Source organism: Hydra vulgaris, chromosome 08 (assembly GCF_038396675.1).
Source record: "Hydra vulgaris chromosome 08, alternate assembly HydraT2T_AEP".
Lineage (NCBI taxonomy): Eukaryota > Metazoa > Cnidaria > Hydrozoa > Anthoathecata > Hydridae > Hydra > Hydra vulgaris.
In genome coordinates, this window is record NC_088927.1 from 35,807,228 (window position 1) to 35,826,260 (window position 19,033).

A 19,033-nucleotide genomic window follows, 5' to 3' on the forward strand; every position below is an offset into this window, starting at 1 on the left:
TTATTTTTGAGAAAGAAACTTTTTAACACAAATGTGTTAAAACACATTTGTGCATTATGTATTTTATTTAAACGACTAATTAGTAAACAACTAATAAAAAATGTTTATTTCTGTTTACTTACCAGTCTTAACAAGAGATCCTCTTATTTATTTTAATTTTGATTTTCCAATTCCAAAAATTGATAAAATAGCATTGATGCAAACTAGAACTCTAACAGTATTATTATCTCGTGTCACTTTGATGTTAAAAGATAATAAGTGGTATGAAGAAATCTTTTTACTTCTTTTTGTTGAGGTCTTCTTTGTTTAACACTTAAAACCTCAATCATTGAAGCATAAAAGATGTCTTATTGATCTTTATTGTGCATTTTGTTAAAGAACAAAAGTAAAAACTCCCTCTCTTCTACTGTCGTATTCTGAAAACATTTATAACGATTGCAATTTCACGGAAAATCCATCATATGCAAAGATAATCATTCATATCTGAGGCAGATCTTCTAATGATGCCCTTTCTCTTTTAGACAAAGTGCAAAAATACATTGTAAACATATTTGGCCCTGTTCTTGCAGCTAACCTCCAACCATTATCACATCTTCGTAATGATGCTTCTCTTTCTCTTTTCTACAAAATACTATAATAGGCGCTGCTCTAAAGAGCTAGCGCCTCTTGTGCCATCTACTAAAATTCATTCTCGTGTTACTCACCATTCAAGTAAGTCTCATCTTTTTTCTGTGACTGTTTCTAAGTGCTCCAAAAACTCTTCGCCTATATTTTTTCCTTGAACATCAGTTCTTTGGAACTCGCTTCCTTCATCTTGTTTTACTGTTTCATATACTTTGCAACCTTTTAAGTCGCCTGTTAATCATTATCTTGCTCAATAAACTTCATCTCTTCTTCTTTCAGTAACTTCCAACTCTAATAGTGGTTGCTTGTAGCCTTGTTGGAAGCAAAGTTGTTAAAAAAAAAAAATCTGACTTTTTTTTTTGCCATTTTTACAATGATAAAGCTATTTTTTGATAAAATGAAATTTGATTGGGTGTTACGCAAATAGTTGTAGAAAGCGCTTATATACAGTGTGAACATTTTCGATTTACCCCTAGAACAATTTGACATATCTGGTTTACCCCTTGTGACCCCTTTTTTCACATGAAAATTTAGATGTGATTTTTTTGTTGTTGATATCCATCTTTTAAAAGATGCATCAAAGTACTTACAACAGTAGGGATAATAACTCAAAAATTGTTAATGTGACATCGTAGGTTTTCCCCTTGGACCCTTCATATATATATGAAAAGATTGCTGCCCCATCCCAAACCTTCAGACGATGTAGCAGCACTCCACTGTGAGTCAGGCTATTTGTCAGTCGATGTATGTACTGAAGCCCCCAGCAGCAGGCTATTTCAGCATGACGTCAAACTGCTCACCTAAATCAGCAGTATAATATATATATATATATATATATATATATATATATATATATATATATATATATATAAACACAAAGTTTCTGTAATTTTTTATTAATAAAAGTCCTGTGCCATGTTCCTGGCTTGAATCATAGAGTTTCGATAAATAATAACTTCTACTGTTAATAATAAAACATTAAGCTAATAAAATCATTATTATAAATTATGGCAAATATACTTTATAATTTCTATATTAATTTATAATTTGTTAAATTTTCAATATTATTAGAAAATATTCTAACAACATTGAAAATTTAACATAAGTTAATCCCCAGTAACTACGGATAATTATAGATAATATATAACATTTATACTATAGATTTGTTATATATTGCAGGCATGTAAAAACTACACATATGCTAGCATATCTGTAGGTTTTACGTGTTTGCAATTTTTTTTGTATACATGATACAAAAAAATATCACTGCAAAGAAAATTTAAACTCTTTTTCAATGCCATTGTTAAACATTTTGGTAAAATTATCGGAGGAAACTTAATGCTAAATAATTCTACTTTAGTCAACTAATATAACTTTATAATTTAATAATAAACATTAGTAACAAAAAATTAGGTGAAATATGTATTAGGTCATTAAATATGTATTTCTAGTTTATTGCAACGTTTTTACAGTACCAATTTGGTACTGTGAAAATTTCTACAAAAAAATCTACAAGCAATTTAAAAAAAGACAACTATTAACAGTAATCAAGCAACTATGTGGTCAGGTCTTAAAATCCGTTCTTAAATACATACAATACTGTGAAAATTCATTTTATGAAATCAGGAAACTTCATACTGCATTAAATATGAAAACAAAAAAATGGACTGTCTCTCTGTTTAATAAAAGAGTGATAAGTTACTCAGTTTAACTTTTATAGCATAGCTCTAGGGGAAGATCGTGTACCCAGGACCAGATTTTTTCAATGCCCAAATTCAAGACTCTAGACCTGTCTACAAATGGTGAAACTGATATGATCACATCTTTATACTAATTACTTTGTATTAATAAAAAACTTTTTAAACTCTATTGTTGTCAATATAAAAAAAATATTTCAATGATTAAAACAAATCTGATTTAAAAGTTAAGAAAAAATCTGAAGAAAAGATTTAAAAGTTATACTCTATCAAATAAAAATAAAAAAATGCATTCTAAGTTGTACTAACAATTTTATTTTGCAGTACTTCAACAAAATGATCAATATCAGCTTTAGATGTTTCACGAACTAAAAAAAAGAAAAAGCTAACAATAAAAAAAAAAAAAAGAGATAATTGTAATTTAAATGTAAAAACATCCAGTTAATAAAAAATCATATGTTAATACACTAAAAATGTTTAGGCTGTGTAGACTAAAAAATAGTTTATAAAAAGATTCCACATAAAATCGTAATGAAACCATAAAAATAAAGCCAACAATTACATCTCGAAGTGCATAACGGATGGAATTTCAAACAAACACCTTCTCTTGGTATATTTACTAGATCTATAAAAACTTTTGAATGGAAATCCAAATGATTGAATAACTAAATAAAAAACATTTAAAATCAAAAATATATAAAAACATGAAGAAAATAAAATTAAGAAAACCCTTACGTGCTCATTGCAAGCATCAACTAGCTTTTGCGAAACATCAACCTTCCCTCGAGGAGCCGCTTTAGTTGATTTTAAATTACTCTCTTAAAAAAAAGAGGATAAGAAATCATATATATAAACCTTAATAGAAATTTTTAAAAATGTTTTAAAACCCTTGATGCAGTTTTAAAATCAATGTGTAATATCTAAAAATGTATAATTTTTTTGCTTATAGATATTTACTTCTTTAAATCTTTGAAAATTTTTTAACTTTAAAAAAATAAAAATTTGAAAAAAAAGTATAAACTTTTAGTAATTGTAAGCAAACACAACAATTTTTACTTATAAAATAAGGCTGTGTTCAAATTTGATATTCAAGATTAATATTAAATTCTAAGTTTTTATCAAAATTTAACTAAAATTTAGTTTTTTATGCCTAGTAAGTAAATTTGTTTTTGTTTTAATGTATGGAAAAAAAATCATTTTAGTTTTAGGCTTTTTTTTGTTAGTTTGGAAATTTTCTTTTCAAAAATATTTACTGCTCAAGATGGATTTCGAAGGGTAGTTGCTAGTTAATTACAAACTGAAACAGTTTTTGATTTTCTATCAAAGTTGGAATCACATAGACACAGATTATTGGAGACAATTCAATTAGCAGTGTGCTTCATTTGCCAAGTCCAATATATCAGAAATCTGATATCTTGAACATGCGAAATAATACACTTAAACAGTAACCTCTGAATGATAACTTTTATTGGTGAGAACTTTTAGATTCAATTTCATTAATGTCAAAGTTTAATTAAAGTCAGCAATAACAGATTTTTAGAGTAGGTTAAAAAGTATGGTTTTGCTTTTCTTTTTTAAAAATATCCTGAATCAAAGGAGTTCATAATTTCTTAACTTGAAGTCTGGAGATTAATAGGGCATCCCTGGTTCTAATAAAAAACAAAATTTTATTTTAAAGTATGTATTACCAAAACATGTATTTAAAAAAAAAAAATACTTTAAAATTTTAAAAAAATCAAAATCTTAAATTATGCACAAACATCTATAATCAAATAATCAACATTTTATAAAACTTTTAAAAAAACTATTTACATTAAAAAGAATTTATTAGTTTTCAAAAAATAATATATATGTATTAAATTAATAATTAATTTATTACCAGAACTAAATACTAGAGGTAAAGAAGGTGAAGCTTTATATTTAAAAATGACAATTGGTGAAACACCTGATGGCTGTTCTAGTCTTTTTATACTACTCATCATATCGAGGCGATGACTAATCTGCTGTGCCTAAAAAAGAACAACTATATTTCAAATGTATGAAAAACAATGAAAGATAAAAAGATAGAATAATAAAACGTCATACAAGTTCAGATGCATGCTCAATTATTCTCTTTAAATCATGTGTACCTAATAACATTTCATATAAATGTTTTTACACATTTTATATTCAATTTTTACACTTAAAAAAACCATAGAAAAATATAAATAGATTTAAAAAAAAAAACAGATATAAAAAAAATCATAGAGATAAACTTAAATATATTTTTATTTTAATTACCCATAAATTGAAGCATGACCCATAACGGCAAGGAAACAATTTCACTCTGGTCAAATTTCATAGATACCAGAGAGTTCTGAAAATGAAAAAAATTATGCTACATATATGTAGCATTATGCTAAAAAAAATGTTATGTCTAAAAATAATTAACTTAAGTTATTGCCTCTGCAATACAAACAGTCTAGAAGTAAATAAATTATTTTGTATATAAAAATTAACTATATCTTATTTTTAAATTAGTAAACAGTTAATTTTGAAGCTTTATTGACATTAATAATAAATTTATATATTAATTCTATTTTTGTTTTGTACCTGGGGTGGACATAAGGTTGGTAGTGTTGTTGAGGGGTGGAAGAAGTGGTAGAGCATATTTTTAAAACTCCATATTGTTTTAACTCAATATTTTACTAGGTAATTACACACAGATACAGTTATATTTTAAATAGATTTCATAAAATAACAAATTTTTCTACAAATCTTGTTTATATTGTTTAATGATTTTTGCTGACTTGATTTCTAAATTTTTTACAAATCTCTACTTCTTCTTTAGTTACTTTAGTCTAAAAAGAAGTTGTTATTTTTTTTTTTTTTTTTTTTCTTCTTCAATTATTTAGGTTACTTTAGTCTTAAAAAAACTAGCCACTTGTTATAATGAGTTTTAAAAAAAAAAATTTGAAAGGAGGGAGGTTTTGACTTTCAGATTTTTCTAGTTTTAATAAACCCTGTAACATAAAAATTTGCAAAAACATAATTCTGCTGATTTGAAATAAAATGACTCAATCTTGTCTTGAAGAATAAGTTTCTTCTTTAAATAATTTCTTTCATAAGTACTTTGATCTATCAAATTATCATACTATTGAGTTAATTAAATAATTGCTAACGGTTTTAGTACTTTAGTTTAAATAGTCATTAAATATTTCAAATCTATTTTGTAATATATATGCGTGGTGTGTTTGTCTAAAATTATGTGTCTATTAAAATTATGTGTCTATTAAAATTATGTGTCTATTAAAATTACGATACACATGAATATAAAATAAAAAATTTTAGTTGATAAAAATTTTAAAGTTTAAAAATTATTACTGAGGATAACAAACATACTTTTTAATAACATAAACAAAAAACATAAAAAAAAAAAGACAAAAGACATTTGTTTACTTACTGATGATGGATGCCTTGTTTTGTAGAATGTCTTTCGTAGCATATGTTAAGACTAATTATTACAATATTTGTATATATTTAAACATATAATAAAACATAAATGACACAACAAAAACCAATCATGTTTTTATGATTTCTTAAAAAACAACACACAATTTACAATGACAACAATATGTTGTTATTGTGAATTCTGTGTTTAATTGTTTATATATTATTAATAGTTGCTACTAAATTTGTGTAAGAAAATATTATTTATAGAAAAGATACACAAAATGGAATATTAGGTAAACCAAACCATGTAGGTAAATTCAATGTTAAACTGTCTGCAGAAGTAGCTACCTAATCAGTTTTTAAATAATAAAAATTTTTGGAGTCTCCATCTGATTTTAATAGAACTCATAAAAACAAAAATAAAAACAAAAAACATTTTAGGTTCATTGAACTGAAGAAACAGTTTTAGATTTTTTTCTTTTAAACCAAAACAAAAACTTAGATGAAAAATTCTTAATTTATTCTTAATTTTCAAGATTTGATGAGTAGTTACCAGCAACAAAATTCACTAACTTGTATTGATGGTTGCATTTGTGTCAAAGCAAGATTTGCAAGAATATCACTAAATTTTTAACGTAAAAAAAAAAAGTATAAAACCATAGAAACTATTGAACAAAGAAATGTAATGTTAATAATTTTAATAAAAGAACAAGTTTTTTTTAGCAATAGCAATATTCTGAGATATTAAACATAAGAAAGTGAAAAAAAAAATGTGTATAATTCAATTTTAAATTTTGAGATAAGTAACTGGCTTTGATTTTTAGAGAGACATCTGGTTTTGTAAAGGACCATCACACATTACACTTAATTACATTATTTTATTCATTTATAGTTAAAGCAATAACCTTTTAGTTTGATCTTTACTTATTAGGTATGTTTTCCAAAGTTTAACAAATCAAAAAACAAAACAAAAACAAAAAAAAAAATTTGTCACTTAATTCAAATGTTGAGCAAAGTTGTTCAAATTTAAATATAAAAAAAACAGCAAATTTATTTTTAAATTTTATTCTTTATTATTAAACCATTTTTATTTTAAGTTTGTTATTGCATATATGTTTATCTATAAAGACCAGATCAAAGAGAGGGCATATTTGTAAAGACCTATCTACGATAAAGACCAGATCAAAGAGAGGGGAACAAACCATATCTTTCTTTTTATTAAGAAATGACTTAAAATTAGTTGCACCTTTCACAAAGACCACTAGGCAGATTAGAGGGGCACTGGTTTCTAGAAACACATTCAACCATTGATAATTGAAAAATAGGGTTATTTAAAAATGCTGGCATTTTTGGTGTGAATTTGACAAGTTTATAATGTTTGCATATTCAGATAGTTTGGTCTAATGGTCTTATATGCTGTTAATCTTAGATCAAAATAAAGAGGAAAAATATACAAGCATCTCAAAATGGTAGAAAATTGGACTTTATAGGCGGATGGTCATTTTGCTTTTAGATATATTTGAATTTTAAAATGCAACAAGCTGCCTATAGTTTGCCCATTTATTGCAAACAGTAGTAGCTAATCAGAAAACTTATCTGTAAAGACTTGTGGACGAATAGAAAAATGCTACAGTTAGTTTTATTTTGGCATATTTTAGCAATTTTAGAATTTTTTCCAAAGTTGAGGAGGTCATATTTTTCTCTAATCTAATACAAGTTCATAAAAACCACGTTTTTAAAGAGAGAACTATACAGAAAATAGTTCTAGAAAAGACAAGACACTTGTTGAAAGTGAGAAAAAAGTTATACAGCTCTAAAGTAGTCTGTTTTGACCATTTGTAAATAAGGGAAGCTACTGTGTCATGTTTTTAAGGCTATCTAAATCGTTGTACTTGAAAGTTTGAAATTTAACCTATCTACATAATGCACATAACAATATGTAAAAATCAGGAAAATCAGAGATGGTGACCCACAGGCCACTGGTTAAAATATAACGATTTGACCCATTAAAAACACTTTAAGAACATTAAAGGAAACTAAATTAAAACATTTACAGCAGGTGTAACTATTTTCTTTAAAAATAAAAAAATTTAGTGTTTTATATTTAGACTTTATAAAAATTGAGTGTATTATATTTAGACTTTGTAAAAGGATGAATGGAAAAACTCTTTAATAAATGCATTTGCTAGGCAAACCCTTTAGATATTTGTTATACTTATAAATTATTGTTGATATGTTTATCAAACTTTATTTAAACATACAATAATTTTACTTTTTTTAATTTTAATCAATGTTTACTGAGAAAACCATTCACTAGAATATTTGCTATACTTTTACAAAATTAATCAGTTAAACTTTTTTTTTGTGTTTGCTTTATTGGTATAAATAAATTCATGAATTTTTTTAAAAACTAATAAAAGTCGAACTAAGCATTTTATGAATGCTCAATAAAAAAGCCTGCTGTGGAATAGGGGTGCTCATTTTTTACTGATTCTGTTTATTGGCATGTATGCAGACTCTAGGAACGAGTAATTATGAACTATTTTAAAGTATAATTTTGATTTTTTGAAAAAAATATTTTTACAGCTTGATGCCATTTTGTGCAAATGTTGAAATTCTTACTGATTATTAAGTATCTTAAGACCTGAGACATGCTATATGCTAGAGACATGTATATAACATATTTAATAGCTGAAGACATGTATATAACATATTTTATAGCTAGAGACATGTATATAATATATTTTATAGTAAGAGACATGTATAACATATTCTATACCTAGAAACATGTATATAACATATTTTATAGCTAGAGACATGTATATAACATAATTTATAGCTAATCATGACAGTGTGATGCATAGAAAAAAATCGAGTTCTTATCTTTATTGGATCACCTTGTGCCAAATCCTTTTTTTAATTAAAAAAAATCAAGCTAAATCAATTGCTAAAAAGATTTTTGTGCGACATGTTAAAAAAAAATGCTATGCAAGCCCTCTAAGAATTTGTAAGAATATGTTATGGAATATGTCCAATTTAAAATATACATTTGCATATCTTGTCTCAAAAACCTTGCAAGACCCTATCTTTACAAAAAAAAGTCAATTAACAAATCAATGATTTACCTTAATATGCTTTTTCTCAATCAGACTAAGGAACTTATAAATATGAACAAGGAGAGGATCACAGAGGTAGAGAGGAAAGCAAACTTTACATCAATCATTTATGCTTCTAAATTTTTGACTGCTGAAAAACCAGAGACTTCAGCAATTCAGGTTGTTTCACAATTTAAAAATTTTTTTTTATTTATTGCTTATTATTTTGTTGATAATTTAGGCTTTTTGACACTTGAAATTATCTATCTGGAGAAAATTGAACCAGCAGCAGCAATAGTCTTATGACGATGGGGTTGGCTTGAGGTGACTTAAAAAATAATAATTAACTATAGTTTGTTATATGATGCAAAGTAAATTCATTTATATAATTATTGATATATAAATAAAGGCATTGTGCAATTTGTAGAAATTATTGTGCAATTTATATTATCTTTTATTTTGATCTCTAAATTTACTAACTACAGGTTTAAAGATTGTTTTCAATTGAGAAAAACAATTTTAAATGTTCTTGGTTAATTTTTTTTAAAAAAAACATGTTTTTAACAGACTTATTTCAGCAATATTTATGTTTAAAGTATTTTATACAAAAATATAAAAACAATAGAACATTGATTTTAAATTTTATTTTAATAAATAAAAAAAAAAAAGATTAAAGATTTAAAACACCAGTAAGTATCAGCTCATCATATTTTTGCATAAAACTTTTTTTATGCAAATTTATGAAGATGCCTGGTTTTCGCATAATTAAGCAACGCATATTTAAGCAATGCATATTAAAAAATGAGATTTTGTAAAAAAAGTCATTGAATTAATAATTTCATAGACCAAGGTTTTCTCTATTTTAAAATTTTTTTAACTTTGTTAACCTATATTGTCAAGTTGTTCTAAGCGTCATTTTTTACCATTTGTGATATATCTAAGTTGAATGTATACTATATATAGATAAACTCTCTAATATATTTTGCACACTTAAAAGGAGTATGTCCTACTTTGATGTCTTTTGGCCCATATCCATGCCAAGCCGATTGTGTTTAGATTTTAACACTAATGTATCGTTAATGTGTTATGTATTATCTATTAAAAAATCTAAGCCCAATCAGCTTGGCTTCATAGTTATCTGATAATTTTTAAATTATTAGTATAAGTAAAATTAAAAACAAGAAAAATCGTTATAATTTTATAAATTTAAGCAAAAAATAAAAAATAGTTAGTATATTATAAATTTTTGGAAGTATTTTTATGATTGAATTGTTTAAATCATCTACCAACTAAAATTCACAATTTAATAAAAATATTGATCTGTAGTGGATTGAATCATTATTAAATATTGTGCAACATATAAAAATATTGTGCAACATATAAAAATATTGTGCAACATAAAAATATTGTGCAACATAAAAATATTGTGCAATGTATATAATTTTGAAACAAAGTTTATCAATTATAAATGATAATGGGAAATCATTTATATTTAGTTCATTTTCATCTTTTTAAAACACCTCAACAAATAAACAAAATGGATGATATAAAAACATTGTAGTAGAATCACGGTATGTGGTATGTGATATGCGGTAGTGGTGTAGTGGTAGAGCGCTCGCTTTACAAGCGAGAGGTTCCGAGTTCAATTCCCACCACGTCCCTGGTAGTACCGCGCTCAACTTATTTCTCCACGCAGCGCCCTTGTTCGTCAAGGTTTGTGTTTCGGAGTTATAGAGTTGAGAGAGGGTTATAACCACAAGTAGCTTGTGGTTATAACACAAGGCCGAGAAGGCCATCTGTAGTGGCCTTCTCGGCCTTGGGGAGGTGAATTACAAAGAAAAAAGAATCATTTTTGCAGTAGAATCAGTTTTTCCAAATGCTTTCCACAACACACAAAAAATATGTTAGTAATGTGACTACAACAGCCATATGTTCTTAAGCCAGAAAATCACCAAGATACCCTAGATAATACTGATTCTCGACCATCAATGTTTGGCAAATATTTAATAAATAGCCTATACTTAGTAGCATTTGAATGTCTTGACTGAACTTCAGCAGAAATCAATTCATAATTTTGAATTTGTTGAAAATTGTTATCAATCAAAATAATATATTTTCCATTTTTATTTAAATGTTGCTTTATCTGATAGCTATGAAATGTGATATATTTTTGAATACCCTCCATAGAAAACTTTGGGAAATGCATCAATGCATTTCCCAAAGTTTTCTATGGAGGTATTCTAAAAAATTAATGCCTTTTTTATCGGATATATATTTTAAATGAAAACCGTTAATCAAAGAAGCAGCTATTCTAACATGAGTCATTATATTAGGAAGCATTTTATTCCTTATTTTTTCTTAAGAATCAAAAGATTGTTTAAATTTACCATTAACAGCCTCAACAACCCATCTGCATTTTGTAACATAGTATGGTTAGCTTGAAAAACTAGTAAACTGACTTTTAGAACAAATTGACATCTTGGTAAATACTTTATATGTAGTTTTCAAGTGATATGCCTGGCTCCTTTATGGTAAATTTTTATCAGGGCCACTAACTTATTTCCTTCCGAAAAAAAATTAATACTGAAACAAATAAATCAAAAAAATGTTTTCAAAGCTTTTATGCAAAAAATCTTTCATTCTAAAAAATTATAAACCCCAATTTTAAAGAAAAATAAAATATTAGAGAAAAAAAGTAAGGGTACGACCTCCTTGCCCAGGAAACAAATTTAACATGCACGTTCATCAGGACTACATAAATGCTGTCAAGATAAATCTCTAAAACCTCTAAACTTTATAAATCATTGGACTGAACTAGTTCTCTTGAATCACTTTTTGTTTTTAAAATAACACTTAACAAATAACACCTAATATAGTTGTGTCATTAATAGTTGCAGCAAAAGGTCTTTTAACATAATAATAAAACCATTTGCAGTACATACAACAAAAGGCTTAACTAAATGTCTTTTTTCGTTTCGTAGAAAAGAATTTTTTTCACTAAATAAGTACAATCGGCTATAATTGCAAGTTATTTATCTTTTAAATCAAACAAATCTTTGATCATATCTGTGTTATTTAATAGCCAATCTTTTTTGTGATCGTGATATTGCTCCTAAATTTTTGCCAACAAAATTAGCATTAAGCGAAGCATTTATCTGATGACAATATTTCTCAACTTTCAACCGACATGTCAAAGCAAAATAACAAGGAATTGAACTTTGATCAAGACCAGTCTTTAACCAAAAGAGATAACTGCAAGAGCTTGTTCGTTTGAACGATTGAATGAGTTTTTTTATTGTTTTCACTTACCAAATATAGAAACTCAACTTTGGTAAAATCTGTATTTTGGAAATAAAATTCAGTTGTTATGTTACTTATACCACTAAATTTGGTGAATATAGATGTTGTTTTTGAATCTCTTAAATAAAAAAACTTTTAAATAAATCATGTATCATTGTTTTATTTATGTTTACAGAGTTTTTTACAATTAATATATAATCTAAATATCTTTAAGCCACTTACTATCTGTCAAACGAAACTGACAACATCGACTATCAATTGGTATAAATAAGTTTGTCTTTGATTAAGTAAGTTTGTCATTGATTATCCTTTTATTTGTCATTTTGCTAAATGGATTTGAATTAGACTCACATTTACAAATAGAACAGATACGGTGTGAATTTGCAATTCTATCAATTTCTATGTTGATTTGTATTTTCTTCAATAGATTGATTTCAATAAACACTGTCATTGTCGTCACTAACATAATCGTACTCTTCAGAATCATTATCAATACTCCTAGAATTAAAATCTTCATAATTTTCCAAAACAATATTAAGATTTGATTATTGAAATATCTTCAACAAGTGTATTGTTAGAACTTTTATTTCTATGATTTGTATCAAGCAAAAAAACGGTTTTATTCAAAAATTTTAAATTCTTGTAACAAATTATCTGATCCTGTATAAGATATTATCGATCGCCTTTAAAATGATCAAAACTTGTATTTGTCAAATTTTCATTGTTTTTTGAATCTATACTATCACCTCTCATTTGACAATATCTATTTCTTAGATTGTTTAATACCATTTTGTAATATTGTAATCTAATTTTTAGTAATATAAAAAGAAGATAGTATTTAATTATGTAACAGAGCTTTAGTTTTTGATTATTGATTTGTTAAAAAATTTTACAAAAATAATACGCCAAATTAAAATATTTGCAATACTTTTTTCAATTTTTTTTTTTTAAATAAAAAAACTCATACAATTTTTAAAAGGCCAAAAATGTATGTAAGTTGAACCTTTTAAAATCTCAACTTAAACCTTTTAAAATCTCAATCCATTTTTTCTGGCATTTTGCAGATCAGGACTGAAAATTTTTAGAAGCTAGAAATATTATTTAAGGTTTACAAGCTCCTTCTACCCTTGCCTACAATTAAAGTGGAAGATACCTTTACCCCAGCTAAAAGCCTCTTTTGCCTCAATAAAGAATCTGTTGACTAAAAGCATGATCATGACTAAAATTGCAGAAATCATAATATATATACACACACAAAAACACGCAAATATCAATGAAAATACTAAATTTTTATTGATATTGCACAGTATATATATATATATATATATATATATATATAAAATATATATATATAAAATATATATTTATAAAATATATATATATATATAATATATATATACATCTATTACATTTTAATGTTAACAAATGTTACCCTTCAACATGAAACCAAATCCCAGATTGAGTGCAAATTTCACGTAATCGCTCAAGATTATCAGTATGTCCTGATAAAGGAGTACCAGCATATGCTATTAATAATAGTGGTGTTTTTCCGCATGATATATCATCAGTAACGTGTCTCTCAAATGCACTAATATCCTGAAACATTTTTAAGTACATGTAGATATTAATATAAAATATTATGATTGTTTTTATATTTACTGATTTTTGATTCTGATTTTTAGCTTTTTTGTAGTTTATATTTTTTTGTTTATTTGTAGTTTATATATTTTTTATTTGTAAAAACTCATGTATTATAATATAAGTAATAATGTTTTTATTACTATTACAATTTTTTAATATAAACTCATCTTATTATTCATTCATATTATTTCATTTATATTATTATTATATTTGTCTTAAACAAAATATACATAAATTCATTCTTTCATTGTTGTTATTACCCTTTCTGTTAATATCATGAATTTTATTTATTACAGTAGTTTACATGAAATGTTTAAATTCTAATTACATTATATTTACATTATAATTATTATATAAACTCATTATAATTACTATATTATATATTTTTTTAACTTCTTGCTTAAAATTATGATAATATTTCTAGTAAAGTGCTCAAAATTTTCCAGTAAGAGTGCTCAAAACAACATTAATACGTATAACCAATATATTTCAATACTGTAAACAAAAACACTGGTTAAAAATATTCAATACTATTTAAAAACATTTCACCCAATAGCAATCATAAGATGTCATAAATCGTAAAAAATGCATACTACGCAGTTGGATATCAGATTTGAATTAAAGTAAAGGTAAAGACATTTTTCTTATTGCTACCTTCTTAGATCCTCATCTTAAATCAGCAATGTTTACCCTGGCAGAGACGCAAATTGTGGAATCTTACTTAATGGTATCTGAAATAAAGCATGATTTAAGTATTTTTATGTATCCAAATGAAAATTAATAATCAAGTTGCACTTGATCTTCTTGCTGTACAAGCTAAAAATTGTTCATCAGAAAGAGTTAACTCTGTGGAAGAAATAATGGAAAATCACAAAATACTCAACTACACCACCAATGTAATAAAAAAATGTGTTAAAATGGCTAAAACCAACTAATACTTTACCTCACAGTATAATTACAACATCATTATTACAAATGTACTTATACAGTTATACAGTACTTATACAGTACTAATACAGTTCTTTTTTTTGAACTTTAAAAGACAAAAGTTTAAAAATGAAAGTATGATAATTATTTTAAATATTTATATCTTAAAATATTTTAAAACCTTTTTTTAACATCTTTTATTTTTCTTTATCTAGCTATAATTTTTTTTTCAAAAAAAAAAAAAAATTATATATATATATATATATATTTATTATATATGGTAATAAATAAAAAAAATGCAATCAAAAATTTTGAAAGTATAATGTACCATAATGTACAATTCAGTTATCTATAAATAAACCAGGCTTAGGATTCCAGGTTATTCCAGGGTAATCCATCAATAAAACAAAAATAAAAAAATATTATTTTTATTTTCTTATTTTAAAAATATATAAAAACAGTATAAAACTATAAAAAAACAAAAGCATCATTTTGGGGTTTTTACCTTCTTTTTTATATAAATGTTACTTCACCTCCCCAAGGCCAAAAAGGCGACTAAAGACGTGGAGGCTACTTAATTGTGGTTATAACTCTCTCTCAATTCTATAACTCCAAAACACGAACCTTGACGAACAAGGTTATCTTTTAATTTAATTTACTTTTGCAATTATTTTATTGTTTTAATATTTATTTGATAATTAAAAGTCACTTCATATATGGATGGTACAAAGGCCAAGTGGACTAACCTAAATTTTTAAAATTGTTCAGGAGACAATTTTTTAATTAATTATAAATTATATTTAATAAAAAAATAATTTTTAACAATAATCTCTGTTGTTGATGAGTTAGTCCACTTGGTTATAAATAAAACATTAATGCAGAAACACAATAATAGTAAAAACCGAAAATTGAAGGGTTAGTCCACTTGGCCTTTACACCGTCCATATATAATATTCATATATACATAAAAAATTCATCACACATACCATTGTGTATGGAGAGCCAAACATTGAATTACATGGAACTAGACAAATCAAATTAAAAAAAACAACAATTTAGAATTTTGAAATCTAAACACACAAAAAATAAAACAAAATAAAAATATTACCTACCAATGCAAATACTTGACTGAGGAAGGCCAAGCTAAAAATAGATTAAAATTATGTCAAATATAGAATAAAAAAATACATGTAATAAAGTAAATTTAAAAAAATATATTTTTATATGTAATGATTAAAAATCATTACATATAAAAACTTATAAACTAATGATGACAACATACCCAAACATGGCTTTTAAACTCAATTTTTAAAGGGTCAATATTTAAGGTAACATTTTTAATTTTTTTTATTTAAAGGGTAATTTTATGATAAACAACCCAAATCATGTCACCATACCTCTCAGATTTTGCTGATTTTTATACACTTGAGAGTGCTTCGTAAAATAAGAATTCCTTAAAATTTTTAGTCTCTGGCTCCAAAAAGATCCTGAATAATGACCATTTTACATTTAGCAGATATAGGCCAGACCCTCTTGTCCCCTCAGAATTGCAGAATTTATTTAAAAATTTCAAGTCACATAACTTTAAAAATATTTTATTTTTTTACTTAAAAATTTGTAACTGGCTATTTCATGGGTGGTGAGTCCAATGAAATGATCAGAAATGTAAAAAAATATTTTTAAGTACCTGCATCTATTAATTTAAATAAATTTAGGTAATTTTTTATATACCTGATTTTGATGCTCAAGAGCTCTGAAAATTTTGGCATTTCTGTAGTGTCAACGAATGTGCATGTTAACATTGCTTTCAAGGTATCTATGGCAGATGACCAGAGGTCCAAGGGCCAAGGCACTGGGGCCATGCCCCACCTCTTTTCTCAAATTTTTTTTTTTTGCATTTTCAATAAAGTAAAGATAACTTTGAAAATATTGTCCTTTTTTTTTATTTGTACTTGTTCTGTTTTATTTAATTATTTTCAAAATAGAATACAAAATAACAGTGTCAAGATTGTGTTAAGATTTGCTTAGATGTATCAACAATCAAAGTATACATAAGTCCAGTTGTTGTTACAGTTGCATCAATAATATAAATTATGTTGGTAATTGGAACCCAATACTCATCTGCTCTAGATGGCCAGAAAAGTTTGTTAAAAAGGACTGTGCGAATGCATAAATGTTACCATAACATACTCAATATTGTTAATTTAATTCATCATACCAATCCAATTAAATATATCATATTTGTACAAAAAAAAATCACCAAATTTTACTGCATTGATGTTAATTTGCTGATTAGGCTAAATACTTTGAATATCAGAAAAAAAACATGCCTGTTATATTAAAATCTTCACTTGTTCGTTTAAAGCTAATAAGTATCTAGAGATTCTGGGTCAAAATGATGATAGCTTCTAGTTCCAGGAATTGCACTACTAAGCTGAAAACGTTTTTTCAAAGTGTTGCACAATTGCCAGTAATTTTTTTGAATCTTGAAAAAAAAATCTCTTTTTGATGTACAAAAGACATTTTTTGTACATCAGTCAAACATTTTATTACAATTCAACATTTGGTCATTTATGGGGCTTTATAGACTTTCATTTGCAGTTAATCATTTTACAGTGCCACTAATACCATCACATAGTGACTTACTATGACTTGTAGCAAAATATATCTACTCTATGTCAATGTCAAAATCATCTTCATGGAGACAGATATTGTAAAGGTTTTTGTGGTTTTTATACTGTGCCATCTGAACCATCTGAAAAATAAAGAATCTTTGAAATATTAGGGTGATTTTCTTTTAAATAATTAACTGTTTGTTATAAACTTCATACACAAAACCAATGTCATGCTCATTATCTTTTAACTTAAAGCAAAACATTTTTTCTTTCAGCTAGTCATTTTTCGTTTAATAAATAGAGGGCAACCGAGTGTAACATGCATTGACTTTGGCACCAATGGTAACTTTGGATTTCATCTTGAATCACAAACGTAACATTTTCTGCAAAATCACCTAAGACAATACAACAGTCCTTTGTCAACTTTTCCTGTTGTTAAAAATATTTTTTTACATTTCTGATCATTTCATTGGATTCGCCACCCATGAAAATAGCCAAATTTTCAAGTAAAAAGATCAAATATTTTTAAAGTTATGTAACTTGAAACCTCTAAATAAACATTACAATTCTGAGGAGCCTGGCCAACATCTGTTAAAAGTAAAATGGTTATATTTCAGGATCTTCTTGGAGCCAGTGGCATTTTTGAAAAATTTCATTTGAATAAAATTTTTATTAAAATTAAAAATGATTTTTATGATAAGTATTAAAACTTAAAAAATCAAATTTTTATTTTTATTACAATTTAAAAAATTAAATATTTATTACAACTTAAAAAATCAAATATTTATTAAGACTTAAAAAATCAAATATTTTAAATTTTTTTAAGGAATTCTTATTTTACTAAGTACTTTTAACATAAAAAGCAAAATCTGAGATATAGGTAATATTTTAAAAATTTCTGGGTCATTTGGCATGGAATTATTTTAAAAACTATCTATTAAGTTCTTTTTTTTGTAAACATTTCTCTGTTCATATTGAATTTACATTTTATAAATTTTATTAATAGATTTAGATTGTGTAAACGCTATCAATAGTTATATAGATAGCAAAAATTTTATCAATAGAGTTATATAGATTGCATAAATTTTATAAAGTTAATACTTAGATTGCAAAAATTTACAATTTTTGAGATGTTTTGTACTTTAAATGACAAAAGCACAACTGTTTAGAATTTTAATTATTTATAAATTAGCAATACTAACTTCTGAGCGCAGTTGTTGAAGTAGAGAATCAGGAGCAATTGCACTAATGTATATTACAGGTGGACGTGTGTAAAGAGCTGTAAACCCATCTGTTGCATATTTAGAGTACTTTAAATGAAGAGAGATTCTACAAACTTATAAAACAAAAACAAATCAAGACTTATACTCTTTTCATTTTTTATTTATAGATATAAAAAAAATTATACCATTTAGTAAGCCTTCATTTTTTGTCCGATGAAAAATAGAGAAAACATCATCTAATCTAAAAACAGAATTACAGCTTATAATCAGATTAAACATCTGATTGTTGACTTGAGAATTTACTATTAGCATGGATATATAATAAAATTAACTAGTCTTTAGTATTTTGAATATCGACTCTACTTGCTTCATGTGTATATTTATATATATATATATATATATATATATATATATATATATATATATATATATATATATATATATATATATATATATATATATATATATATATATATATA

At 25.6% G+C, this 19,033-nt stretch overlaps 1 protein-coding gene across 1 annotated transcript in view; it reads right to left on the reverse strand.

Annotated features, from left to right (window-relative positions):
- LOC100211784 (pyridoxal-dependent decarboxylase domain-containing protein 1) overlaps positions 1 to 19,033 on the reverse strand; it is a 68,673-nt gene that overhangs the window by 11,473 nt on the left and 38,167 nt on the right. Inside the window, exons 6-19 of the mRNA XM_065803579.1 lie at positions 18,740 to 18,795; positions 18,534 to 18,667; positions 15,829 to 15,859; positions 15,703 to 15,740; positions 13,581 to 13,744; positions 6,327 to 6,375; positions 6,030 to 6,101; positions 5,764 to 5,793; positions 4,602 to 4,677; positions 4,407 to 4,450; positions 4,201 to 4,330; positions 3,057 to 3,139; positions 2,884 to 2,986; positions 2,631 to 2,689 (exon numbers count right to left, since the gene is read on the reverse strand). Of these exons, the coding sequence (XP_065659651.1) occupies positions 2,631 to 2,689; positions 2,884 to 2,986; positions 3,057 to 3,139; positions 4,201 to 4,330; positions 4,407 to 4,450; positions 4,602 to 4,677; positions 5,764 to 5,793; positions 6,030 to 6,101; positions 6,327 to 6,375; positions 13,581 to 13,744; positions 15,703 to 15,740; positions 15,829 to 15,859; positions 18,534 to 18,667; positions 18,740 to 18,795 (1,069 nt within the window). The remainder of the gene's footprint in view (positions 1 to 2,630; positions 2,690 to 2,883; positions 2,987 to 3,056; positions 3,140 to 4,200; positions 4,331 to 4,406; positions 4,451 to 4,601; positions 4,678 to 5,763; positions 5,794 to 6,029; positions 6,102 to 6,326; positions 6,376 to 13,580; positions 13,745 to 15,702; positions 15,741 to 15,828; positions 15,860 to 18,533; positions 18,668 to 18,739; positions 18,796 to 19,033) is intronic.